The sequence below is a fragment of the Salvelinus namaycush genome, chromosome 20 (assembly GCF_016432855.1).
Source record: "Salvelinus namaycush isolate Seneca chromosome 20, SaNama_1.0, whole genome shotgun sequence".
In the NCBI taxonomy this organism is placed as follows: Eukaryota; Metazoa; Chordata; class Actinopteri; order Salmoniformes; family Salmonidae; genus Salvelinus; species Salvelinus namaycush.
The window spans coordinates 21269100-21296727 of NC_052326.1; the positions used below are offsets into that span (position 1 = coordinate 21269100).

At 43.2% G+C, this 27628-nt stretch overlaps 1 protein-coding gene across 1 annotated transcript; it reads right to left on the reverse strand.

The window, feature by feature from the left end:
• Positions 1-278: 278 nt before the first annotated feature.
• LOC120065714 (hematopoietic progenitor cell antigen CD34-like) lies at positions 279-26808 on the reverse strand. The gene is made up of 8 exons (XM_039016798.1): positions 26675-26808; positions 10729-10836; positions 10328-10572; positions 9739-9819; positions 7850-7970; positions 7702-7754; positions 3633-3782; positions 279-2043 (listed from the first exon to the last, which is right to left on the reverse strand). Exons 1-8 carry the CDS (start codon positions 26760-26762, stop codon positions 1897-1899), a joined length of 993 nt encoding a protein of 330 aa, XP_038872726.1. The 5' UTR covers positions 26763-26808; the 3' UTR covers positions 279-1896.
• Between the last annotated feature and the right edge of the window lie 820 nt (positions 26809-27628).

The window sequence follows — 27628 nt, forward strand, 5'->3', positions numbered from 1 at the left end:
ATGTAAGAACTTTTATAGTACAGATGTAGGATCTTAATTTAAACCAGTTTGCTACAGCAGGAAAAGAATCCTGCAGCAACAGGATTATAATTAATTGACATTTTTGTAGGGGATGATACATTTTTCGTAAGGGAAATCATGTCTGAAATTTCAAAGTGGAAATTACAAACTTCAGAAGCCTTTTAAACCTCAAATATACTACAAGTTTGAAAGTTCTCCTGCAACAGGGTGATCAAATTTAAAATCCTACACCTGTACGAGGGCAGGCCCACTAACTCCCATGCTATCCCTGTACCACAGATGCTGGTCAGTTCCCCATAGAATAGGGTAGATCTATTTCTGTATGGACTCAACAATTAACACACGCAACAATTAACACACGTCATCTCTATGACCATAAACAAACATTTGTGGCTGTCATATGATCATGATATCTAGAATGGTATTGCTAGAAATATACATGATTAGCATACACTGTCAGATAATTCAATGTCCAAAATAATGTAATCTGTGGGTAAGTTCATCAGGCAATGCTAGTTAATACTGTAAACTCTATGTAGTTGAGAAAAAAATGTATAGCCGTTGATACCTTTTTGATTACACATTAAACATTTGGTTAAAAAAAATCTTTTTAAAATAGGTATCATAAGAACCTCATTGGAATAATCCCTTCACTGTTCCTCATATGGGGTCTATAAAGAGATGGAAGTGTGTGTGTGTGTGCCTTGCTTTGTGACATGGTCAGGCTAGTGTGACATTGTCAGAAAGACAAAGAAACAGTAGCAACATTGACAGATATTACGAACAGAGAAAAATGGCATATGTACACATGCAATATTGTATGAAAACAATCAGTCCTTAAAAAACAATAGCTAAAATACAGCTTTACTTTCATCCATGTATGTTTCATGATGAACTGATTTATTGAGGACATAAAGTGTCTTTGGAATGTTGAATATGTTATTAGGGGTTTTGTCGAAATCTAACGGCAGTGCACCATAGAGACTAATATTATTGATCAAATTCGCCACACAAAACTTGTCTGTTTGTTTTCCTGAATGATAAAATGAGTCTACCTGGTTCAACTTTCTCAAAGACACAGTGGTAAGTCAGAACAGAAAAAACATGTTTAAAAAACTACAATAGAAAGTTTGTCTTGATAGAAATAGTGACGCACTAAGCCTACTGTACATCATTCTGAAACAAACATACGGCAGCCCCTCACAACTTATGACAGGCCTCGATTAAAGGCAACAGGATTCAACTCTGAGCTCTGCACTAGCCAGTCATATTGATACTTATTTTAAAGCTGCCTATTCAACCTCTTCAATGGTTCAAATAATCTCCAGTAATTGAATCACTCTTTCTCCACTTCTGTTACCCAAATTTGACTTCTTACCTCGAACAGGCGAGTCAAGCAAACAATCACATAAGATCATACAAACAAATAAACCAAGCAATCAATACTTTAAACTACGATGACCCTTTAGTTCAAATGAGTATATTTCAGATCTGCAAGTGTTTAAGATATAGCATATACCTTGATTTATACTTGAATTTGGAAACAGCAACACAAACTGTCAATTCCGGTGATCTGTTGCCCTTTTTTTGCTGTGATTATTGTTTCTGGACTGCAGTCTGTCCCAGCTGTCCAGTCCCCCAAACTCAGAGTTTGGGCTCCTTCTCTGACGCTACTGAAACCTAATAGAGGCCAGTGATCACAATCTCTTTTTCACATTACAGACATCGTCATCATCAGTTTCCTCATTGTCATCATCCTGGGGGTGGAGGGTTGGATGTTGAATCTGTGTCAGAGTGCAGTATCCCCAGGTAACTGAGGGGGAGAGGTATTGGGAATGTGGTGATGGGGCGTGGGGGGTGTCATTCAGAGCTTGTTCACATTTCGGTGTCGGCAACGGGGGTCTGGGTGGCGGAGTGGCCGTTGGTGGGGCGCTTGTCCAGGGGCTCCTGTGGTTGCAGAGGGGCCACAGACACCAGGGTGTTGGCCTGGTTCTCCTCATCCACCTGGAAACCCTCTTCGGCCTGCAGGCACAACAGAGGAACCATATAGATTCAATTAAAGAAACACTGATGGCAGGCTGGGATGGGCCATAAGTGTTAAGAGGTATAGAGCTTGGACTTAATACTGAAATATTGTGATAACAGTACAGATTCAACTGAAGGAATAGCAAACAACGGCACATCACATACAGTTTGTATTGAGTTTAGGACATGTTTTATATAGTGGCAAGAAAAAGTATGTGAACCCTTTGGAATTACCTGGATTTTTGCATAAATTGGTCCTAACTTTTGATCTGATCTTCATCTAAGTCACAACAATAGACAAACACAGTCTGCTTAAACTAATAACACACAAACAATTATACTTTTCATGTCTTTATTGAACACACCGTGTAAACATTCACAGTGCAGGGTGGAAAAAGTATGTGAACCCTTGGATTTAATAACTGGTTGACCCTCCTTTGGCAGTAATAACCTCAACCAAATGTTTTCTGTGGTTGCGGATCAGACCTGCACAACGGTCAGGAGGAATTTTGGACCATTCCTCTTTACACAACTGTTTCAGTTCAGTAATATTCTTGGGATGTCTGGTGTGAACCTCTCTCGAGGTCATGCCACAGCATCTCATTTGGGTTGAGGTCAGGACTCTGACTGGGCCATTCCAGAAGGCGTATTTTCTTCTGTTGAAACCATTCTGTTGTTGATTTACTTCTGTGTTTTGGGTCGTTGTCCTGTTGCATCACCCAACTTCTGTTGCGCTACAATTGGCGTACAGATAGCCTTACATTCTCCTGCAAAATGTCTTGATAAACATGGGAATTCATTTTTCTGTCAGTGATACTGTAGCAAGCTGTCCAGGCCCTGAGGCAGCAAAGCAGCCCCAAACCATGATGCTGCCTCCACCATATTTTACAGTTGGGATGAGGTTTTGATGTTGGTGTGCTGTGCCTTTTTTTCTCCACACATAGTGTTGTGTGTTCCTTCCTTCCAAACAACTCAACTTTAGTTTCATCTGTCCACAGAATATTTTGCCAGTAGTGCTGTGGAACATTCAGGTGCTCGTTTGCATACTTCAGACGTGCAGCAATGTTTTTTTTGGAGAGCAGTGGCTTCTTCCGTGGTGTCCTCCCATGAAAACCATTCTTGTTTAGTGTTTTACATATAGTAAACTCGTCAACAGAGATGTTAGCATGTTCCAGAAATTTCTAAGTCTTTAGCTGAAACTAGGATTCTTCTAAACCTCATTGAGCATTCTGCGCTGTGCTCTTGCAGTCATTTTTGCTGGACGGCCACTCCTAGGGAGAGTAGCAACAGTGCTGAACTTTCTCTATTTCGGACAATCTCATGAGGCTTTTGTAGGAGAAAAAATTTAACATATGTGGCCACCTGGTATGAGGATGAAATAGAAACAGCAGAGAAGACTTAGAGCTGTTTATGTGAGTGTGGGTTTGAGTGAGGAAGCAACCAAAGGATAACCTCTCCTCAAATCCAGTCATAACATTTTAAATAGACAAGCAAGAGGTGCATCAACCACCCAGTCTTCCCAGTGAACTTGGTCCTTTACACTGTTTTAGTTTTCTATGGGTCTCTCTCATATCATGACCACTCACCAGTCTCGCTCCCTTGAGTGGTGGGCGGTGGGTTTTCAGGTAGTAACCTGCGATGAGCAGAATAGCCAGGAGCAGTCCAGTGAGCAGCAGGGAGACCAGCACTAGCTTGGAGTTCTTCCCCCAGCGAGGAACAGCTTCCTCAAAATCAATCTGGAGAGACGAGGAGAGTTATACATGTTAATATCAGGAATTCAGGGTTTTCATAAATAAATGTAAGGGGGACGCAGAGGGGAGGGGGAAAAAAGTTCTAAATAGTTCTACAAGCAAAGAATCCACAATCTCTGCATGGCTGGAACTGTACATGGTCTTTCTTACAAAATACCCTGTGTGAATTACAGCAGTCATCTGCATTTTTCTGGTATAGATTGTATACTGTCACTAGTAATAGCAGGGCCTCTGATGCCATCTGGATCAGGATATTTTACCCCTAGACTGTAGAGCCGGGATAGGCAACTGGCAGCCCCCTTCAGTAGACCATGAATCAATTAAAACAGTCAGGGTCTCAACTTCCTGTTGAGAGATAGAATATACAAGGTGCAATTTTAAAATTTGGTTGTGTAACTGTGTTGTTTTTGTCACACTGCTTTGCTTTATCTTGGCCAGGTCGCAGTTGTAAATTTGAACTTGTTCTCAACTTGTCACGTTCCTGACCTTATTTTCCCTTATTTTGTATTTATTTAGTATGGTCAGGGCGTGAGTTGGGGTGGGTTGTCTATGTGTGTTTTCTATGTTGGGTTTTTTGTGTTCGGCCTGGTATGATTCTCAATCAGAGGCAGCTGTCAATCGTTGTCCCTGATTGAGAATGATACTTAGGCAGCTGGGGTTTCACGTGTGGTTTGTGGGTGTTTGTCTTCCGTGTATGTAGTTGTGCCACACGGGACTGTTTGTCGGTTAGATTATCTTTTGTTATTTTGTTTCGTGTAGTGTTCAGTTTAATTGTGAATAAAACATGGACACTTTCCACTCTGCGTTTTGGTCCGATCCCTACACCTCCTCTTCTGACGAAGAGGAGGAAATCTGCCGTAACAGAAACACCCACCACCAAAGGACCAAGCAGAGTGGAAAAGGGCAGCAGCAGCAGCGGCCAAAAACCCAGGACTCCTGGACTTGGGAAGAGATCCTGGACGGCAAAGGACCCTGGGCTCAGCCAGGGGAATATCGCCGTCCCAAGGCGGAGTTGGAGGCAGCGAAGGCAGAGAGGCGCTGGTATGAGGAGGCAGCGCGGCGACGCGGTTGGGAGCCCGAGAGTCAGACCCAAAAATTTCTTGGCGGGGGCACACGCAGAGTGTGGCAAAGCCGGGTAGGAGACCTGAGCCAACTCCCCGTGCTTACCGTGGAGTGAGAGGGCGTCGTACTGGTCAGACACCGTGTTATGCGGTGGAGCGCACGGTGTCCCCAGTACGCGTGCTTAGCCCAGTGCGGGCTATTCCACCTCGCCGCACTGGTAGGGCTAGGTTGGGCATCGAGCCGGGTGTCATGAAGCCGGCCCAACGCATCTGGTCTCCAGTGCGTCTCCTCGGGCCGGCGTACATGGCACCAGCCTTACAAATGGTGTCCCCGGTTCGCCAGCATAGCCCAGTGCGGGCTATTCCACCTCGCCGCACTGGCAGGGCTACGGGGATCATTCAACCTGGTAAGGTTGGGCAGGCTCGGTGCTCAAGAGCGCGTGTCCTCCTTCACGGTCCGGTATATCCGGTGCCACCTCCACGTACCAGTCCTCCGGTGGCAGCCCCCCGCACAAGGCTGTCTCTCCGTCTTCTCTCTCCAGTTGCTCCCACCTGTCCAGCGCTGTCAGAGCCTTCCTCCTCTCCAGCGCAGCCAGAGTCTGAGCTGCCTGCCTGCCCAGCGCTGCCTGAGCTGCCTGCCTGCCCAGCGCTGCCTGAGCTGCCTGCCTGCCCAGCGCCGTCTGAACTGCCTGCCTGCCCAGCGCCGTCTGAACTGCCTGCCTGCCCAGCGCCGTCTGAACTGCCTGCCTGCCCAGCGCCGTCTGAACTGCCTGCCTGCCCAGCGCCGTCTGAACTGCCCGCCTGCCCAGCGCCGTCTGAACTGCCCGCCTGCCCCGAGCCGCCAGAGCCGCCCGTCTGCCCCGAGCCGCCAGAGCCGTCCGCCAGACAGGAGCAGCCAGAGCCGTCCGCCAGACAGGAGCAGCCAGAGCCGTCCGCCAGACAGGAGCAGCCAGAGCCGTCCGCCAGACAGGAGCAGCCAGAGCCGTCCGCCAGACAGGAGCAGCCAGAGCCGTCCGCCAGACAGGAGCAGCCAGAGCCGCCAGCCAGCCAGGATGTGCCAGAGCCGCCAGCCAGCCAGGATGTGCCAGAGCCGCCAGCCAGCCAGGATGTGCCAGAGCCGCCAGCCAGCCAGGATGTGCCAGAGCCAGCCAGCCAGGAGCTGCCAGAGCCTGCAGTCAGCCAGGCGATGCCAAAATCGCTCTTCACTCTGGAGCTGCCGGAGGCGTCCTTCACTCCAGCGCTGCCGGAGTTTCCCGCCTGTCCGGCGCTGCCGGAATTCCCCGTGCATTCGGGACCCATGGCTAGGGTCCCCAGGCCAAGGTTGGCGGCGAGGATCGCCGCTCATAAAAGGCCACGGGGGCGATTTAAGGAGGCGGACAAAAACATTTTTGAAGTGGGGTCCACGTCCCGCGCCAGAGCCGCCACCGCGGACAGACGCCCACCCAGACCCTCCCCTAGAGTTTTAGGTGGTGCGCCCGGAGTTCGCACCTTAAGGGGGGGGTTCTGTCACGTTCCTGACCTTATTTTCCCTTATTTTGTATTTATTTAGTATGGTCAGGGCGTGAGTTGGGGTGGGTTGTCTATGTGTGTTTTCTATGTTGGGTTTTTTGTGTTCGGCCTGGTATGATTCTCAATCAGAGGCAGCTGTCAATCGTTGTCCCTGATTGAGAATCATACTTAGGCAGCCGGGGTTTCACGTGTGGTTTGTGGGTGTTTGTCTTCCGTGTATGTAGTTGTGCCACACAGGACTGTTTGTCGGTTAGATTATCTTTTGTTATTTTGTTTCGTGTAGTGTTCAGTTTAATTGTGAATAAAACATGGACACTTTCCACTCTGCGTTTTGGTCCGATCCCTACACCTCCTCAGGAGGAAATCTGCCATAACACAACTGGCCTACCTGCTTAAATAAAGGTGAAATTAAAATAAAACAAATAAAACTCAATTAGCCTATGTCAGCAATTTTATTTTAGATTGGTAAATTAGTTTAGCGGCCAGCTATCTAAACTTGTGGTAAGCATGGTTGAATTACTAACCAGGGTACTGCCCATTTGATCATCAGTTATCATATTAAAAACTGCAAACATTTGCCTCCACCCTATGGTAAAGTGTGTAGAACTGCAGTAAAATAGCTGTAAAACTACAAACGCAGACCCCCATGAGTTATGTTTTTTTTGTGGCCCCCATCAAAGTTGCCCATCCCTGCTGTAGAGGATGACTATAGGCTTAATGTACCCAGGCTATACAGTATAGAGATAACTGACTGAGTGGAGAAAGGGCATAATCTCCCAACCCTCCACAGCAAAGTCTGAACACAAAGGTGCTATTGAACTGACTGACCAACATAATGAGAAAAGTGTGGCTGGGTGCAGCTCACTTAACTGTTTTTAGTGTTGCAAGGGGTGTAAGGACGGGTGTAGAGATGGAGCACAGAGTGTCTAATGTCAAAAGGACAACATGGTTGGAGAAGGAATCACCCATTCCTCCTTCCCGCTGGGAACACTCAACACCATGTCCACTGGGAAAAAAAGGAATTCCAGCGTATTTATTTTCTTCTGTTTGTCATGCAACATCTTCCCGGCAGCTTGGAGCCTGGAAGCGTGTCTCCTTGTTTATTTCACTGTGGTTAGATCAGGAGCCAAATCAGCACTGTGACTTTTCCTCACTTACCACAAATTAAAGCCCTTTATTGTAGGTGTGACTGCAGTGGCCACTGAACATAATGTCTTTCTCATGACTCAGGCATGGAAGTGTACGTGGTGTGAATTATGTGAACTTCATATGTGTAATTGGAATAATGTGTTTTCCTGGTATTTAATTAGAAATAAAGAGACGTGAGACTCTACCTTGTCTTTTATATTGCCATTGTTGAACTTCTCTGCCATTCCTTTAGCATCAGCTGTAAGAAGAGAAAATATGATTTGGTTAATATTTTTTCAACAACAGACTATCGGAGTCATCCCACATTATTAAAAAGCAGAGGAGGAGGCTAACCTTCTATGTATTGGCCAAAGATCAGGATTTCATTAGAGTTGTCCTCCTGAAAGACCTCCAATTTACAGTCGACCCCACACAGGTGCTCCAGAACACTTTCAATTTTAGACCTGGTCTCTTCCTGTGGAAAGACTAGTTGGATTAATAAAGTGTTTGCACTTGGGGCTACAGAACTTCTGGTTAGTCCTTGTCATTTAGATAACTGAAGTGTGAATTGTCTTCCCGAAGTGTGCTCACATACAATACATTATTGTGCATACACATTCACAACTATGGCTCTTTAGAAATGTATACCCTGAAAGGAACCTACCTCATCCCATTTTTCCCTCTTTCTTTCTTTCTTTCCTTCCCATAAGCCAAAAAATGATACCAAAACCTTGTGCAATTATACTCCACCCTATGTAACATGATCCAAATAGAGCCACCAGCCCCCACAGACAGCTCTGCTCAAACCCTTGATCCCAGCCCCAGAGTGGACAGCTGGCCTCATTACAAAGCTCACGGGCTCTGCCAAGGAAACTAGACCGCTCTCAAGGCCTCATCTGCTATGGCACTCAGAGCATGTACAATATAATGCATGTACAGCACACAAACCATAATCTTTATGTTGAAAACAGTTTTATTCACTTCTCTTTTCCCTGAATCAACTTATTTTCGAGTACTCTCTGTAAGGGGTTAGAATTGAGGGGTGAGGGGTCATTGGATGACATGTATTTGATAGCCTACTTTATGTTATCATTCAGGAATGTTCTATTAGAAGTTTGAGTAGTTGCTGTTAGCTCAAGGTAAAACATGTTTTGCCTCCAGCCCCTGGTGCAGCTATATTGTGTAGTGCACCATTTTGTATCAGTAATTTGTTTATAATTGAAAACTTTTTATATATCTAAATATGATCCTCATATAATTGGAAACATACATGGATGTGTCATTAAAGATCCCCCACTTCAAAGGAAATGTGGTGTCTAACACGGATGAAGCCAATCAAGTCATAACGCTTAGTCTGGTGTAAGAGTGAGCGTGTCACTGATTACATGCCATGCTGCAGGGGCTTTCCCATGGAAGCCTAAATGGAGAAAGAGTGGGGGGAGCTCGGTCCCATTCAATACTGTTACATAGGCCCCTTAATGGGGGATAGACTCCTCTATTCCAAGGAACCATTTAATACAATTTAATCGTGACTGAGATCAGAGGAGCTGGAGCTCCAGACGGCAGGCAGACAGACACAGCTGAGAAATGCCAGACATCCCTTCCCTAACCTGGCCCGACCTGCACGGAGCGGAATTCCTGTTAGCCCAACCGGCACTGCCCCAAGACGCTGAGGAATCACTTTGATACATACGCTAAAGCAGCAGCCCCACCACCGCCCAGCCACCCTTCACGCCAAACCTTTCAACACGTTCTTCTCGCCCTCTCTGGACCTCTCTCCTGAAGGCATACCTTGAGTTGTAACACACTTTTGACTCCCCCAACCTGGCAGGCATAACTAGGGAGGAGAAGGGCTGGTGTGCCACTTGCCTCCTCGAAAACTGCCCACTGGAGACATATTAATCACTGCTGATTTAATGAAGAGGAATTTCCTTCTTAGCTCATGTGCAATGGTTTGAAAAGGGGAAATTGAAAGTGGCATCTCTGTAAACAAACTCCTTTTCCTTTTTCCTGTTATGATTTTGCTTCAAGACCCAGTCACCTGTAACTTCATACTCTGACCATCTTAGCTTCCGCTCACATTTTCCACCTTGAGACTACCCTCTGGATACAGTTTGAACTGAGGTGGACACTGCTGCGAAGAGGGTTTCCTGAATGTCAGATCAGGAATGCAGTGGCTTTTCCTTTGGTGAGGTGTGTGTCCATACATGTGCGCACGTACCTGTGGCGTGGACAGTACTTACACAGCTGGACGAGGCCTTTATTTTCAGACTCACTGCATCTCTGTTCTGGACCGCTTCTTTATCAACACACATCACACCAGCCTGTGGAGAGAGATCAGACCACCTGAGTGTGTATCATTCGGAACTTGGATTGGGTTGGTATAAAAAATACAAATAATATTATTATTTTTGTACTTTTTACCCATTTTTCTCCCCAATTTTGTGATATTCAATTGGTAGTTAGTCTTGTCCCATCGCTGCAACACAGTGCATGCTTAACCCGGAAGCCAGCCACACCAATGTGTCAGAGGAAACACCGTAACAACTGGTGACCAAAGACAGCATGCATGTGCCTGGCTCGCCACAAGGAGTCACTAGAGCGCAATGGGACAAGGACATCACGGCTGGCCAAACCCTCCCCTAACCCAGACAACACTGGGCCAATTGTGTGCCGCGTCATGGGTCTCCCAGTCGCGGCCAGCAGCGACACAGCCCAGGATGGAACCCGGGACTGTAGTGACGCCTCTAGCACTGCGATGCAGTGCCTTAGACCGCTGCGCCACTCGGGAGGCCCAATTTGGTTGGTATTGTCACTGCACTCTAGGATCACCTCTGGGATGAGCACAATGTCACTTGACTGGGAGGTTAGAATCTGCTGGGGAGCCTGGGTCTCCTGGTCGTCGTCTGTGGTTGCTGCTTCACCAGCCTTCCCTGTGGCCTCCCTCATGTCTGTGGTCTCCTCTACCACCTCGGTGACTGGAGCCGCTGTGGTGTCATCTAAAATGTCTGAGAGGTTGGAATCCAGTCCAGGAATACTGGGGAATACAGTGATCTGGTCAAAGGGTGTATCTGCCTCTGAAAAAAAGGGTTAGGGTTTTAGGCCTATGTCCAATTGTATTTAATTAATTGTTGACAAAAAAATGATGGGATGAGCCTATAGGATGGTATATAAATACAGCAACACCCATAGTGGCTCTGTGGAGATAATCTGCTAATGGATAAGTTTCTTACCTTCATCTGCCAGTTGTGTAGTATCAATGTCGTCCCCACGAATGACTCCAGCATCATTCACTGGCCGTGTGGGCCCAGTAACAACCTCATATTCTGCAACTACGCCACCTGGAAGAGAACAATTGGATAACTTATAGTATAACACTTGCATCCCAACATGTACTGTAGCTACTATGACAACTTTGTCACAACAATGATGTCCAATCCTGAAAGAGTAGAGTCTTCTGTGTCACTTAGCTTGAGGGTTGCTATTCTAATTTACACCAAGCTACATGGTCATTTGTATTGACTTTTACATGACATTGTTTTTCCAAGCTATGCTCAACTGAGCCCAGACCTATCCTGGCTTATATCACCACCACATAATTCTACAGCATGTGTGCAAACAGACTTCACTTAGCACCTGGACTCGCAGAACTGATAGCAATCCTGCCACACCAATATATTCTGGTATTAGTAGTGATCCCAAGGGAGGGGGGGTCTCATGGGCTGTGAATGTAATCTAGAGTGAGGTGTTTGTTAAACCAATGGAGCCCGTCTCTAATAGACTCCACCCAGGGCCTGACCTGAAATAAATTAGGCCCCATTCAGCACTAAAGAAGGACCTGTAATTAATAGCCTAACTGTGGGATAAGTCTTCAGCTCAGCCTGTTCCAAGTTCACGTTTCTAGTCTTATTAGTCTCATGTACAGGATAAACATGGTAGACACCGTCCAATGAAATGCTTACTTGCAGGCTCCTCAACAATAATAAAATACAAGAATACCAACAAAGTAAATGGCTCAGTAGAATAGAATAAACAATTTAGCATCAGTATAATACAGGAAGGCACAATTTATAGTACAATGTTTACACATGTATCAGAAAAGGGGGGATTGTGGGCCAAGTGTTTAAATTGTGCACTATTAGCAATAGTAAATAAGAGTCTGGTAGCAGCAATTGTGATGTGTGTGTGTGTGTGTGAGCATGCATGTGTGCTAAGGGACGGAGAGTCAGTGCAGGTCGTCAGTCCAGTTCAAGTGTACAGCAGTCTGATGGCTTTTAGATAGAAACTGTTGCAGACCATGCTCCGATACCATCTGTCCGATGGTAAGGGAGTGAACACCTCATGAGTGGGGTCCTTGATAATGCTGCGGGACTTCCTCAGTATCTGTTTCAAGTAGATGTCCTGGATGCGTGGGAACACGGCCCCAGTGCAAATAAACGTTCTCTTGTCGCCGCCAGCCAGGGAGCCTGACTCCAGACACACTCCCGCTGGGATGGTAGGTACGAGCCCCCCAGGGAAATTTCTCTCTGGTCTAATGACAGACATTATGGGACCTATGTAGCAAGTACACTGGCTTTAATACATAGGCCTCTGTGTCATTTACTGAAAATGGAAGTTATATTATTACACTCCTTAAAGTCTTAGTATGTGCATTCATGTCCTCATACCCAGTTAGCTATGTGGCTGGACAGACAAGATTCTTACTTCTTCAAAACTACATAACTACTCATGTGGATTAATATACACTGAACAAAAACATAAATGCAACATGTAACGTGTTTGTCCCATGTTTCAGGAGCCTCAACTGCAGACCATGTGCATGGTGTCGTGTGGGCGAGCGGTTTGCTGATGTTCAACAATGTGAACAGAGTGTCCCATGATGGCGGTGGGCCTATGGTATGGGCAGGCATATGCTACGGACAACGAATGCAATTGCATTTGATTAAAGGCAATTTGAATGCTTAAAAATACAGTGATGAGATTCTGTTGCCCATTGTGAGCCCCATTTTTTTAAAGATATCTGTGACCAACAGATGCATATCTGTATTCCCAGTCATGTGAAATCCATAGATTAGTGCCTAATGAATATATTTCAATTAACTTATTTCCTCATATGAACTATAACTCAGTAAATATTTTGAAATTGTTGCATGTTGCGTTTATATTTGTTTCAGTATAACACCTGCACCGCTTTCACACTCTCCAAAACTAACTTATAATTTCTAAACCCTTGAAGCATTTGATATTTCAATAAACCAACCATCAAATATGGTATGTCTAAAGTCTTCTTTGCCAGGCGTTATGCTATAAGAGAGGTGCCACTCACTGCTAAAAGAGGGTAAGGATATCTCTCCAGTGTGTAACACCCATTATCCTCCAACAGGGTGAAACCATGGGCATATAAACGCCATGGCAAGTTTTAAAGTGAAATATAATGTGAAATATAAGTCCCTTGTGCCCGTCTGTGCCTGTAAGTGGGGCCTTTTGAATGGGGGTCTTGATATATCACTGATACCTTTACTTGGGGATGGCTGTCTTTTAGACTAATGGGATTTGATACTGACTCCATCTCAGTCCCAGCTCTCACATGCCACGAAGAAGTAATAGGAGAGCTGTGCTTCCCTAGACAACACCAGTGCCCATTTCAGACTCATTAGTCAGTGGAATACACGATATCAAATCATCTAGGTGAATTAAGTTTCCATCTAGCTAGCCTGTTAAACATCTGAACTCCTTGCTGAAATATACTACTGATTTACTGAAATTGTTGGCTCACAGTGATATTGAATTAATACATTTTTTTCCAAAAACTTGTTTTTTTACTACTTCTACCCATCAGGCCCTCTGAGGTGAAAGCCTGTTTTACGTGAAGTGCCAATTTATATTTTCAAGTAAGTTACTGTGGTGGGTTGAATCAAGTTCAGACTTAACAGTTTGTACTATTGAATGCTACTATTGTCAGCTACTACGGACAGTGCTAATACAGTGGATACCATGCTGGGCAGTGTATGTTTAATAGACTAAACTGGACATAGATAGTACTGGTATAAAAAACACTAATAAGCCATGCGTCTGACTCCCTTTTTCCTGAGATTGAACATGTTTACTGAGATACTAATGGCCCCCTCCTTTCCACTCCTCTCACACAACGTCATTACCTCACCCACTAGGCATTATGATATTTCTGTAGATCTCATTACGACTCTCTCCTCCCTCCCTGTCATTTCTCCATACAGTAACACATTGTTGTTTTCTAGTTAAAGCCACATAAGTCTTGTCCAAGCAAGAACAGGTCATAGCCATTCTAAAATAAAAGTGTGTAGAATTTGGCAGGGTTTTGGATAGGCTACTGTATCACTAGGTTGGACATTTCCGACTGTCTTTCCACCGTGTTTGCTTATGGAATTGAACATTTACGGTCAGTTGTTGCAGTGTGTTAAATGCTGTGTGTTGCATTGATTGGATTGGCTAAATCCGTATGATGAGCAGGTGCCACAAGTGTCAAACAGTCAGTGTGTCGTGTAAACAGGTGAGTCAACAGTACTGAGGGAGGTTCTCACACTGGTATACGTAGGCTAGCAACTGTTAATACACGTGTCACTTGAGTTTGGTTTTTCCTGCAATTTTGTGGCAATTTAATTGTGTTTACTAATGGATGCCCTGAAGCCCAAGGCAAAAAAAGAGGAGACTACTAATTATCTTGTTTGAATGACTTAGGGTCTCGTTTAAAGGACTTAGTTAAAAATATATATACAGAGCATTTATAAAGTATTTACACCCCTTGACTTTTTCCACATTTTGTTGTGTTACAGCCTGAATTTAAAATTGATAACATTTCGATTTTGTGTCACTGGCCTACACACAATACCCCATATTGTCAAAGTGGAATTATGTTTTTAGAATTTTTTTCAAATTCATTAAAAATGAAAAAATAAAATGTCTCGAGTCAATACGTACTCAAACCCTTTGTTTTGACAAGCCTAAATAAGTTCAGGAGTACAAATTTGCTTAACAAGTCACTTAATAAGTTCCATGGATTCACTCTGTGTGCAACAATAGTGTTGAACATGATTTTTTTCTGACTAACTCATCTCTGTACCCCACACATACAATGATCTGTAAGGTCCATCAGTCAAGCAGTGAATGTCAAACACAGATTCAACCACAAAGACCAGGGAGGTTTTCCAATGCCTCGCAAAGAAGGGCACCTAGGTAGATGGGTAAAAAAAGCAGACTTTGAATGTCCCTTTGAGCATGGTGAAGTTATTAATTACACTTTGGATGGTGTATCAATACACCCAGTCACTACAAAGACACAGGTGTCCTTTCTAACTCAGTTTGCTGGAGAGGAAGGAAACCGCTCAGGGATTTCACCATGAGGCCAATGGTGACTTTAAAACCGTTACAGAGTTGAATGGCTGTGATAGGAAAAAACTGAGGATGGATCAACAACATTGTAGTTACTCCACAATACTAACGTAAATGACAGAGTGAAAAGAAGGAAGTCTGTACAGAATAAGAATTATTCCAAAACATGCATTCTGTTTCCAACAAGGCTCTAAAGTAAAACTGCAAAAAATGTGACAAAGACATATAACTTTATGTCCTGAATACACAGTATTATGTTTGGGACAAATCCAACACAACACATCACTGAGTACTGCTCTTCATATTTTCAAGCATGGTGGTGGCTGCATCATGTTATGAGTATGCTTGTCATCGGCATGGACTAGAGTTTGTTAGGATAAAAATAAACGGAATAGAGCTAAGTACAGGCAAAATCCTAGGGGAAAACCTGGTTCAGTCTTCTTTCCAACATAAACTGTGAGACAAATTCACCTTTCAGCAAGACAATAACCTAAAAGGCCAAATATACTCTGGAGTTGCTTACCAAGATGTCATTGAATGTTCCTGAGTGGCCTAGCTAGAGTTGTGTCTTGGAAATCTATGGCAAGACTTGAAAATGACTGTCTAGCAATAATCAACAACCAACTTGACAGAGCTTGAAGAATAAAAAAAAGTATAATGTGCTGTAATCGCAGATGTTATCGCTGCCAAAGATCTTGACTCAAGGGGTTGAATACTTATCTAATTAAGATACAGTATATTTGTGTTATTTTTTCAAATTATTATTATAATTAGATTTTTTACAATTGTAAGAATTTTTATTCCATTTTGACAGAGTATTTTGTGTAGATCGTTGACAAAAAATGACAATTAAATCAATTTTAATCCCACCTTGTAACACAACAAAACGTGTAAAAAGTCAAGGGGTGTGAATACTTTCTGAAGGCACTGTATTAACACTGAGAACACCTTCCTAATATTCTGTTGCACGCCCTTTTGCTATCAGAACAGCCTCAATTTGTCGGGCTTGGACTCTACAATGTGTTGTCTGACACCTACTACCATACTCCGTTCAAAGGCACTTAAATCTTTCGTCTTGCACATTGACCCTCTGAATGGCACACATACACAATCCATGTCTCAAGGCTTAAAATTCCTTCTTTAACCTGTCTCCTCCCCTTCATCTACACTGATTAAAGTGGATTTAACAAGTGACATCAATAAGGGATCATAGCTTTTGCCTGGATTCACCTAGTCAGTTTACTGTCATGGAAAGAGCAGGTGTTCCTAATATGTGTATACACTACCGCTCAAAAGTTTGGGGTCACTTAGAAGTGTCCTTGTTTTTGAAAGAGAAGCAAATATTCTGTACATTAAAACAACATCAACTTGATCAGAAATACAGTGTAGACATTGTTAATGTTGTAAATGACTATTGTAGCTGGAAACGGCTGATTTTTAATGGAATATCTACATAGGCGTACAGAGGCCCATTATCAGCAACCATCACTCCTGTGTTCCAATGGCACGTTATATTAGCTAATCCAAGTTTGTCATTTTAAAAGGCTAATTGATCATTAGAAACCCCTTTTGCAATTATGTTAGCACAGCTAAAAACTGTTGTTCTGATTAAAGACGCAATAAAACTGGCCTTTAGACTGGTTGAGTATTTGGATCATCAGCATTTGTGGGTTCGATTACAGGCTCAAAATGGCCAGAAACAAATAACTTTCTTATGAAGCTCATCAGTCTATTCTTGTTCTGAGAAATGAAGGCTATTCCATGCGAGAGACTGCCAAGAAACTGAAGATCTCGTACAACGCTGTGTACTACTCCCTTCACAGAACAGCGCAAACTGGCTCTAACCAGAATAGAAAGAGGAGTGGTAGACCCCGGTGCACATCTGAGCAAGAGGACAAGTACATTAGATTGTCAAGTTTGAGAAACAGACGCCTCACAAGTCCTCAACTGGCAGCTTCATTAAATAATACCCGCAAAACACCAGTCTCAACGTCAACAGTGAAGAGGCGACTCTGGGATGCTGGCCTTCAAGGCAGAGTTCCTCCTTCCAGTATCTGTGTTCTTTTGCCCATCTTTTTTTTTTTTTATAATATGTTTATTATTTTCCAATAAAAATAAAGTAAAAAAGACAGCAATACAAACAATGACATTCATTGTACAGTTGAATGGGATGGCCACTTTAGAGGACAAAACAAAAGTTAACTCACACATACACAAAATAAAACAAAATCCTATTAGGTGGTACATGTATAAGAAGACAGCATATAGTCATTACAAGCAGTGTAGTTAAGCCAAAAATAAATATTGAGTGTAGTACAGCACAGAGTAGCAGCAGATCGTCAGCCCAGTTATGAAGCGGGACTAGACCATTTATCCAGTATCGGCTGCCATATTTTGTAAAACAATGGACTTCTATTGGAGGTGTTGTATCGAATCTTTTCCATATGTATTACATTCCCTAAATCCCGTAACCACATTTCAAAGGTAGGTACAGTCTCCAATTTCCAAAATTGCAATATGAGCCTTTTGGCTAATAGAGTACAAAGAGAGACAGCTTTCCCTTCCTGGTTATTCCCATCAACTGTACCAAACAGAGCGATCAATGGGTCTGGGGCTAGAACTCTATCAAAGGCCTTAGATAAGTAATCAAAAATGAGAGCCCAGTAAGCATGTAATTTAGGGCATGTCCAGAATAAGTGGGTCAACGTCCCCTCCTCCTGCTTGCACCTCTCACACAGTGGTGAGGTGTCCGGGAATATTTTATGCAGTTTTACTTTTGAGTAGTGTAACCTGTGAATAACCTTAAACTGTACAAGGTTGTGTCTGGCATTCACTGAACTGTGGTTTATATTCCTGAGAGCTTCTATCCAGTCCTCATTTGAGATTTCTGAACCAAGTTCTTGTTCCCAAGCCCTTTTAATGGTGTCTGTGGATACCTCTATGTGGGCCTGTAGCACATCATACAGTCTAGAGACCGACCCTTTTGAATGGGGTTTGACAAGGATCAAGCTATCTAATGTAGGACTATTTGGCTTCATGCCATACTGTGGGATATGTGTCCTTAAGAAATTCCTGATTTGGAGGTATCTGAAAAAATGTGTTGTTGGCATGTTGAACTTTGCCTGTAGTTGTTGAAATGAAGCTAACTGACCATCTATGTATAGATTACCAATTGTTGTGAGCCCCTTCTCCCTCCACTGTGAAAACACCACATCATCCAATGCAGGGTGGAAAGCATGATTCAGGCTAATCGGGCTGTCTATGTAAACAGTGGGTATGTTAAGAAAATCCCTAATCTGTTTCCAGATCCTAAGCGTATGACAAATGACTGGATTGGAGTCATAAGTGGCTTTTTTTCACATATGATGGGCTATTAACAAGTGCAGGGAGTGAGGAACGTTGACAGGAGGCCTGCTCAATCAAAAGCCATGAAGGCATATCCTTCTGTCTCATCGCAGGTAAACTTTCCCTCCAGAAAGACACAATGTTCAGATTAGCAGCCCAATAATACAGTTTGAAGTGAGGAAGGCCAAAGCCCCCCTCTATCTTGTACTTGCATAAATGCTTCTTTGCAATTCTGGCTGCCTTGTTATCCCATAAAAATGGAGTTACTATTGAATCCAGTTTCTTAAAATAGCTTTGTGGTATGAAATTGGGTAGACATTGGAAGAGGTAAAGAAACCTGGGTAGGACAACCATTTTAATAGCGTTTATACGACCAACCAAGGAAATAGGCAGAGTTTTCCAAAAATCTATATTTTGTTTAAGCTGATATATTTTCATGTCCCAATTCGCTTTCAATAGCTGATCAAGGTCTCTTGTCACTACAATGCCAAGGCTTGTGAACTTGTCCCTCACTGTTCTAAACGGGGTAGATTGCAGAAATTGCATATCCACAGGCCGTGATATTGGCATCAACTCACTTTTTTGCCAGTTTATCTTGTAGCCAGAGAAGGAGCCGAATGTGTTTATCAAGTTAAGTAAGGGTGGAATAGAAGTTTTAGGCTTGGACAAAAACAAAAGAACATCGTCTGCATATAGGGAAATTTTGTGCTGTGTGTCCTTTATTTTAACAGAAGCTATATCGGGACATGCCCGAATGCGAGTAGCAAGGGGTTCCATGGCTATAGCGAAGAGAGCAGGCGAAATAGGGAACCCCTGTCGGCACCCCTTGAACAGGCGGAATGACTGCGACATTTCCTGATTGGTCACCACGGAGGCCATTGGGTGTGCATAAATAATTCTTATCCAATTAATAAATTCCTTTCCAAACCCAAAATGCTCCAGAACCGACATCATATACTTCCACTCAATCTGATCAAACGCCTTCTCTGCATCAAGAGCTATTACCACTGCCTCAACTTTATGATCATGATACATTACGTTGAAAAGGCGTCTCAAATTGTAGTATATATGTCGGCCCGGGATAAAACCTGTCTGGTCAGGGTGTATGATGTCGGAAATATATTTTTTCAATCGGTTTGCCAATATCTTTGTCAACACCTTGTTTTCTATGGGGAGTAACGACACGGGGCGATACGACGACATCTCCACGGAATCTCTATCTTTTTTCAAGATCAGGGCTATTGTAGCCTCATACAGTGTTTGCGGGAGTTTGGCATTTTCTTTTGATTGTTGAAACATTCGCAACATAAGTGGAGATAGACTAGCGCAGTACTTCTTATAGAATTCTATTACATATCCATCGGGCCCAGGGGCCTTGCTGTTTGGAAATTGTGCTATCGCTGTGTTAATTTCCTCTAAGGTTATCCCTGCATCGAGTGCAGCAGCTGCCCCCCTGTCTAGTTTAGGAAGTTCACATTCAGCGAGAAAGCGTTCCATAGTTTGTGGATCAGTAGCATCGCATTTTGATTGGTATAGCTCTGAGTAAAACTGCGCAAAGCATTTATTAATGTCCTGCGGATCTGTTACTATTTTACCCTTCTTGTCTTTTATTTTGTGAATAGCTCTAGATGCCTGTACATGCCTTAGCTGTCTTGCTAATAATTTATGTGGTTTGTCCCCCAGTTCAAAATAACTTTGTTGCGTTCTAGCAAGTAAAGAGCCCACCCGTTTCGAAAGGATGGTATTGTATTCATATTTTAACTTTGTGATCTTCTCAAGGACTGTATATGAGGAATTTGTCCTAAAAACGTTCTCCTGTTCCCCTAACTCTCTTTCAATTTCTCTCAGCCTAGTATTGGCACGTTTCTTCCTCTCTGATGTATAAGAAATAATGTAACCTCTAATCACAGCCTTTAGAGATTCCCAAAGGGTGGAGTCGTCAACATCCCCCGTGTCGTTAGTTCTGAGGAAAAAGGCAATCTGCTCCTTCAAATACTGACAAAAAGCCTCATCTTTCAACAGGTATGCGTCTAAGCGCCACGGTCGCCGACCTGTCGACATATTGTCGAGTTTCAGCACCATGGACAGAGGAGAGTGGTCCGTAATTAGAATGGGGTGATAGGTAACCGACTCAGCTGCTGAAATTAGTTTGGAGTCCAACAAGAAATAGTCAATTCTGGAATATGATTTATGAACTGATGAAAAGAAAGAATAATCCCTGTCTGTTGGGTGCGTCAGTCTCCAAATATCGACAATGTTAAGGTTTGTCATCAATGTATTTAGACAGACACTGGCATTTGATTGTTGAAGTGACCTTGATAACTGTTTATCTAAAAGAGGATCTAACGTACAGTTAAAGTCACCTCCAACAATAACACTTGTATCCGAGATATTTGGTATGGCCTTAAATACCCTTTGAAAAAATAATGGATCATCGAAATTGGGTCCATATAAATTGACCATGGTTATTGGTTTTGAATTCAGTGTACCAGCAACAATAATATACCGACCATTAGGATCTGAAATCGAGGTTGAGTAAACAAAAGGAATGTTTTTCCTTATCAGGATTGCTACCCCTCTCGCTTTTGCATCAAAGTTAGACTGGTATATCTGACCGATCCAGCTGACTCGTAGCTTGGCCTGCGCCGAGCGTTTAATATGAGTTTCTTGAAGAAGCACTATGTCAGCACCCAGTGATTTAAGATGAGAAAAAACCTTAGTTCGTTTCACGACATGCCCTAATCCATTACAGTTCCAGCTGACTATCTTTATTCCACCTGTTCTACTCTGTGCTCGGTCACTATGTGGCATTTCTTATTTTAAAGCAAATTGCTGCTGTCATAGAAAACCCAGAAGAAAAACGTCCCGCCGTACGGGAGCTTGTCATGCCACCTGTATTAATAAACGTGAACATAAAACACAGACCCCATCCCCCCTCCCATCCCTTTAGTGAGTGACTTCCCCAAACGAAGCACTCCTTGGCTAACACACAAACCTTAGGGTGTCTAGACATACAGCTTGAACTAACTCGTCGTCTATAGATGCTCCGCATATAAACTAATATTAAATAACACTTAACTTAACTCTCACGTTAGGGGGTGAGTGGCGCCAAAACATGACATGCCAAACAATGCTATATTAGCCACAACATCTCACCTATCCTATAAGTCCCAATTTCTGATCTTCTGATCCAAAAGACATAGGCCGGAAATTCAATTCAAACACATTCCTGGCCTGTATTTGGCCATTTAGCCGTTCTGTATCCTCAGCCGGGGAGCTTGCTTGTCAAGAACAGATCGGCCTCTTTTGCGTTGTCAAACGTACGTGTTGATCCCTCGACTGTCACCTTAAACCGGGCTGGGAAGAGGAATCCATATCGGATGTTGGCCGCCCTGCATTTGTTGCGTACCTCATCATACTCTTTCCGTTGGTTCCTCACCTCCAAGGTAAGATCTGGGTAGAAAGACACCCTGGCTCCGTTGTAGTTAAGGGGGAACTTTTGACTAGCCAGCTTGAGGATGAGATCCCTGGTGTGGGGATAGTGCAGCCTTACAATGAATGGCCTTGGTGGCCCGCCCTTGGCCGGCTTCGTTGCCTGTGATCTGTGTGCGCGGTCGATCAGGATGGCCGTTTTGAAGTGTTCACTCCCCAGCAATGCCGGTATCAGCTCCGAGACAAATTCAGTGGGTTTCCCTTTCTCAGTGTCCTCCTGGATCCCACATATTCGGATGTTCTGGCGTCTTGAATGCGACTCGAGCATTTCCAGTCGGGCCTTCAGGGTTTTGTTGTCATTTTTTAACGTTGCGCACTGTTTCTCTATGTCCTGTAGTCTGGCCTCGTGATCGACTGTCGTCTGCTCAACCTCGTGCACCCTTCTCTTAGTTGCCTTCACAGTTTCGGCCAAAGTCCCAATACTCTTTGAGATATCAGCCAACCTTGTGTCCACCTTCTTGCTTAGTGCGTTTATGGCAGCCAGTATGTCACGTTGAGTAGGATCTGTGGGGAACTCTTGGAAGCTAGCCTCTTCAGCTAGCTCCTCGTGGGTCGGCGACGTTGAAATTGGTTCGTTGTCTATCTCATTCCAATTATCTTGTTTAGCGCCCCCTTTTTTGGTGCCTCTCCCCTTTGTCATATTTGTTTGAAGTTATAGGTTGTGAGAGGTTAAGATAAATACTAATTTGTTTCAAAATTGAGCGGAGCTCTAGCACAGCACGTCTACTCCATAGCACGCTCTCTAGCACCCCCTCTTTTGCCCATCTTAATCTTTTCTTTTTATTGGCAAGTCTGAGATATGGCTTTTTCTTTGCAACTCTGCCTAGAAGGCCAGCATCCTGAAATTGCCTCTTCACTGTTGACGTTGAGACTGGTGTTTTGTGGGTGCTATTTAATGAAGCTGCTTACATAGAATGAGAAACAATACTCCGAGCCACAGCTCCATACTACTTGTCAGACAGAGAACTGATACTATATACTCGTTGTTGGGGTGGGATTGGCTCAGGGGGGGGGTTCAGTGGGTAGCTTTTGACCATTCGTTTAGATTCTTCATGTCTAGCCCATTGTTAAAATATTTTTGGTCCAAATTGGATGTTAGGTACTATATTTATTGAATATTATATGAATCGTATAAATTAAAATTGCCAATTTTTGGATGCAATCAATTGGCTTAATTTCTCAGAGATCAAAATATATTTCAACAAAATAATGTTGCATGAATGCTAATCTTAACAGAAATGATTTCAGAACAATCTTAGATGGTGGGTGTCAATCCTTTTTCTTGTGCTTTTAGAGGTGAAACGATGCTGAATAAAACCTCATTCTACTGGCGATTCTAGTCACTCTTCAGGTTTCTCTTGTGTATGACACTATAGTACACCTCTCCTAATGGACCTAAGGAATTTGCGTCTGAAAGTGCTGCTTTTAGTGGCTGAGGAATGTGACATTGGACCTCAGTCCCTCGGGGTATAAACACAGCTTTGCAGCTCTTGCCTCTGAAACAGCAGAATCCTGACCTGCCAACTTGATCTCTGTCTCTGTCCCAGAACCAACCCAGCCATCTTTTCCCTGGCATTAAACCCAGAAAGAGGATGGAGGATCTCATGTTTTCAATCAGGCCCTAATGCTGCACCCATGGCTGCCCCACCCTGGGGTTATGACAGCTAAGTGCTGGGGACTTCAGTCAGGATTCAGTACACACGACATCTGTTTTTACTTGTGTATGTATTTCACTCCACCGATTGTCCGTTACAGTTTCACTGCTGTATACATTACCTTAACTGTTCCTGTCTGGACAGAGTAAATAAGAAAAAGTTTGGACATAGATTCAGTTCTAAGAGAATCACAAGGAGATCTCATATCTCCTGCAGACTAATTACTAACATGCCTCTGGAGGTGATATTGAATAACATTCATGTCCAGACTGGACTAAACAACATCAGGACAAGCAAATGGAAAGGTGGGCCTTTAAAAAACAGAATGCTTTTACATTTAGAATGATTCATTTATTTTGGTCAATTTTTTATTTTAAACGGGTTGTGGAAAATTTGTGGATCTGAGAGAGCAACACGTATTACCACTGTTATTACTACTTTATTCTGTGCCGGACTGTAACAAAAAACGGGGGGTGAAATATATAGTTAAGTACTGAGGAGAGAACTGGGTGGAAAAGCAGCCTGCTTCTCATTAGGAATAGCCCACCATTATTATCACAAGTCCATGTGTTGTCTCTGAGATAAAAACAAATCTGCTTAATTCTGTTACGGGGCAGCAGGTAGCCTAGTGGTTAGAGCGTTGGGCCAGTAACCGAAAGGTCGCTAGATCAAATCCCCAAGCTGAAAAGGTAAAAACCTGTCGTTCTGATTCTGAACAAGGCAGTTAACCCACCCATTGTAAATAAGAATTTGTTCTTAAGTGACTTGCCTAGTTAAATAAAGGTAAAAGAAATGTGTGTATACCTGAGTCGGTATTTACAAGCAACCCCTGGCTCAGATTGGGTGCTGGGTTTTCAGCCGTAGGCCATTTTGTTGGACATGTTCCCATGTGAGTGTTGAGTAGATGTTGCAAAAACAATATCTTTGATTCACATAATTACAGGCCCTGAGGTCAGGTCGAGTTCTTTCTGAAACTAGTAAGCCTCCTTAACCAAGGAAAAGCATATGGCTTAAATCCTTTGTAGTGTGTTTACAAACACAACCTCTAGAAATGTTAGTTAGAGACTTCAGTTAAGAAAACAAGGTGGTTTTACTCAAATTCAAACTCAGACCGGCAGGCATTTACAATCTCCTCATGTGAAGCTGTAGGTGGAGCGATTGCAGATGATATCCATCTATTCTCTGTTTTGTTTAATTGAACTTTTAGAGGTGACATTCAAAACTTACAATTGCATCAAGTTTTGGGGTCCCACAACACCTTAGTAGATTCCCTCATCCTGCTGTTTGGATCGTTTCTCTAACCCCATCTCTCACAAGCACCTCCTACTACAGCTACTGTATGCCAGTGTCTTTTAGTTCTGACTCAATCCAGCGTACTACAGTAATTCTGCGTAGTGCTAACATAAAACAGCCCTCTCTCTTCCACATCTCTAAAGTTGATGGTAGCACCCAGCAATAAAACAAATGGTATAAATATGAATTTGTTTGAAAACAAAAAGACTTGGCTCTTCTCAGGAAATACGGTCTTTAAACAAACTATAGACTGTTTTGTCCTTTTCCCTTCTTTTCTCACTCTCGCCATCTTTCTCCCTCTGTTTCTCTGTCCCTACTGTACCTCTTGCTTCTCCTGTTGCTTTTTCCACCTCTTGCACCCATGCATTCTCCCTCACACTGCTTGGAACAACTGTAAGGAATTCTGGTACCAGTAATTTATGTCAGCGAGCTTGGCATGGCATTGTGATTTTCATCTTTTCATTGAATGGTGAATTATATTAAATAAGTGTCCACGCATTCTTAAGATTCAAGATTTTGTAAGATACAATACCAGTCAAAAGTTTGGACACACCTACTCATTCAAGGGTTTTTTCTTTATTTTGACTATTTTCTACATTGTAGAATAATAGTGAGACATCAAAACTATGAAATAACACATATGGAATCATGTAGTAACCCAAAAAGGTGTTAAACAAATCTAAATATATTTTAGATTTGAGATTCTTAAAAGTAGCCACCCTTTGCCTTGATGACAGCTTTGCACACTCTTGGCATTCTCTCAACCAGCTTCATGAGGTAGTCACCTGGAATGCATTTCAATTAACAGGTGTGCCTTGTTAAAAGTACATTTGTGGAATTTCTTTCCTCCTTAATGCGTTTGAGCCAATCAGTTGTGACAAGGAAGGGGTGGTATACAGAAGATAGCCCTATGTCTACCACAGCATTCTGCAGCGATACCATCTGGTTTGCGCTTAGTGGGACTATCATTTGTTTTTCAACACAACAATGACCCAACACAGCTCCGGGCTGTGTGAGGGCTATTTGACCAAGAAGAAGAGTGATGGAGTGCTGCATCAGATGACCTGGCCTCCACAATCACCCAACCTCAACCCAATTGAGATGGTTTGGGATGAGTGGGCCCACAGAGTGAAGGAAAAGAAGCCAACAAGTGCTCAGCATATGTGGGAAATCCTTCAAGACTGTTGGAAAAGCATTCCAGGTGAAACTGGTTGAGAGAATGCCAAGAGTGTGCAAAGTTATCATCAATGCAAATTGGTGGCTACTTTGAAGAATCTAAAATCTAAAATATATTTGGATTTGTTTAACACTTTTTTGGTTGACATTATTCCATATCTGTTATTTCATAGTTTTGATGTCTTCACTATACAATGTAGAAAATAATCAAAATAAAGAAAAACCCTTGAATGAGTAGGTGTCCAAACTTTTGACTGGTACAGTATAATGATTCCTTTTCAACATTAATGTACATGCATGTGTTCCTCAGATCGAGGTACTTTCCATAGCTGAACCAGCTGTCTTCTACTCGTAGAAATATAATCTGATACTTCCACTACCATTGACATCATTTGTAATACATCCCATGAACATGGCATGAGTTTGAGATGAAACAAATTACTATCTCAATATGTCATCCTCCACGGCAACAAAAGTCTCACGCAATTAAGTATAACATAAATAACTGCTATTGTTGTAATGTTAGTTTGTGCAGTTTGGTGTTGCCATCAGAACAAAGACACATGGCTCAAAGTTCAAGTGAAGTCTCTTCTCATTGGCAGGAAATGTGATAGATCAGATGGAGATAGTACAGGATTGAGGTTTAGCCTGCTATCAAGCATGTTTCCAGTGTTTATGTTCCAGACAATAGCTTCTATTCTGCCATGTAAAGACTAGTCTATACTCTAGGCACAGTGATTGCAAAGATACTTCTGAAGAGTCTCCACCCTGACCCTCCCTATCTCTGCAGATGGCCATGCTTTCTTTCAACTTCAGCTTGGAAAGCCTGGATGTATGAGTTTTTACTTACCGTGAAGGAGTGTGGCGATGAAAAGCAAAGCGAAAGCTATCATTTTGTGGGTCTCATTCATTCTCCTTTTGGATGCTGCTGCTAACATTCTCCTCCTGTCCAGTGTGAATGTGTGACAGAGAAGGAGCGTTTCCTCCTATCGTGAGCGGGGCGGATAAAGCGCCACTTTTGCTCTGGCACTTTTATATGGCTCTCCTCCCACGCTAAGGCTCAACCCCACACCCCTTCTCTCACTGGTTAATTAACCCTTCCTTAGTGCCCCCTACTGGGGGGGGGGGGGGGGGGGGGCAAGGCAGAATGAGGGAGAAGAGAAAAATGGGGTGTATAGTTGAATGTAGTTTGAAAATCTGTTACTTTGTTATACAGATTATGTTGACTAATTAATAACTTCAAAGTTAGAACGCCTGCGGTTCATAAAATGAAATGTCTATCATGAGTGGCTATAACTTCACATTGTGAAGTGGTTCACTTCTATTGAGATCAGATCACTCCTTAAAGGGTTTGTATGGAAGCAGTCATTCTGCACACAATGGAAGGTAGCCTGTGGGCCATTTGTGTGTTAATGGCCTTATGCAGATGCACTGAGGTAAAATACATTTTTAAGATGCTAGCCAAAACATTGGTGTGACCTGTTGTTAAGCTAAAATAAGACCTTCCTACACAAGCCTTTACATTTGTATTTTTTGATGCTGGAGAAACAGGCCCGTAACCTGATACCTAATGTCCCCGTCCCTGCTTTGGCCTCGATTCCCCTCTCTCCCTTCATCCATTTCCTCCCTTTCCCTCATCCCCCACCCCCCTAACCAAACCCATATCAGTAACATTCAATGAAAACAGCGGCCGCTGAGGTGGATAGTTGGCTTCTTGCTGCTTCTCAGCCTGAGCTTTGCCCTCATCCTGGGAGGAGGTCTGGAGGGGTTGATGGGGTAGGACTGGGGGGTTGATGGGGTAGTA

What these genes read in the sequence shown, in the direction of transcription:
- LOC120065714 (XM_039016798.1), bottom strand. Translation starts at nt 26,762, where the DNA reads ATGTTAGCAGCAGCATCCAAAAGGAGAATGAATGAGACCCACAAAATG. An exon ending in ATGGCAATATAAAAGACAAG is followed by an intron (nt 3,783 to 7,701) that starts GTAGAGTCTCAC and finishes TCGTCTCTCCAG; the next exon opens with ATTGATTTTGAGGAAGCTGT. An exon ending in CACTCAAGGGAGCGAGACTG is followed by an intron (nt 2,044 to 3,632) that starts GTGAGTGGTCAT and finishes TTGTGCCTGCAG; the next exon opens with GCCGAAGAGGGTTTCCAGGT.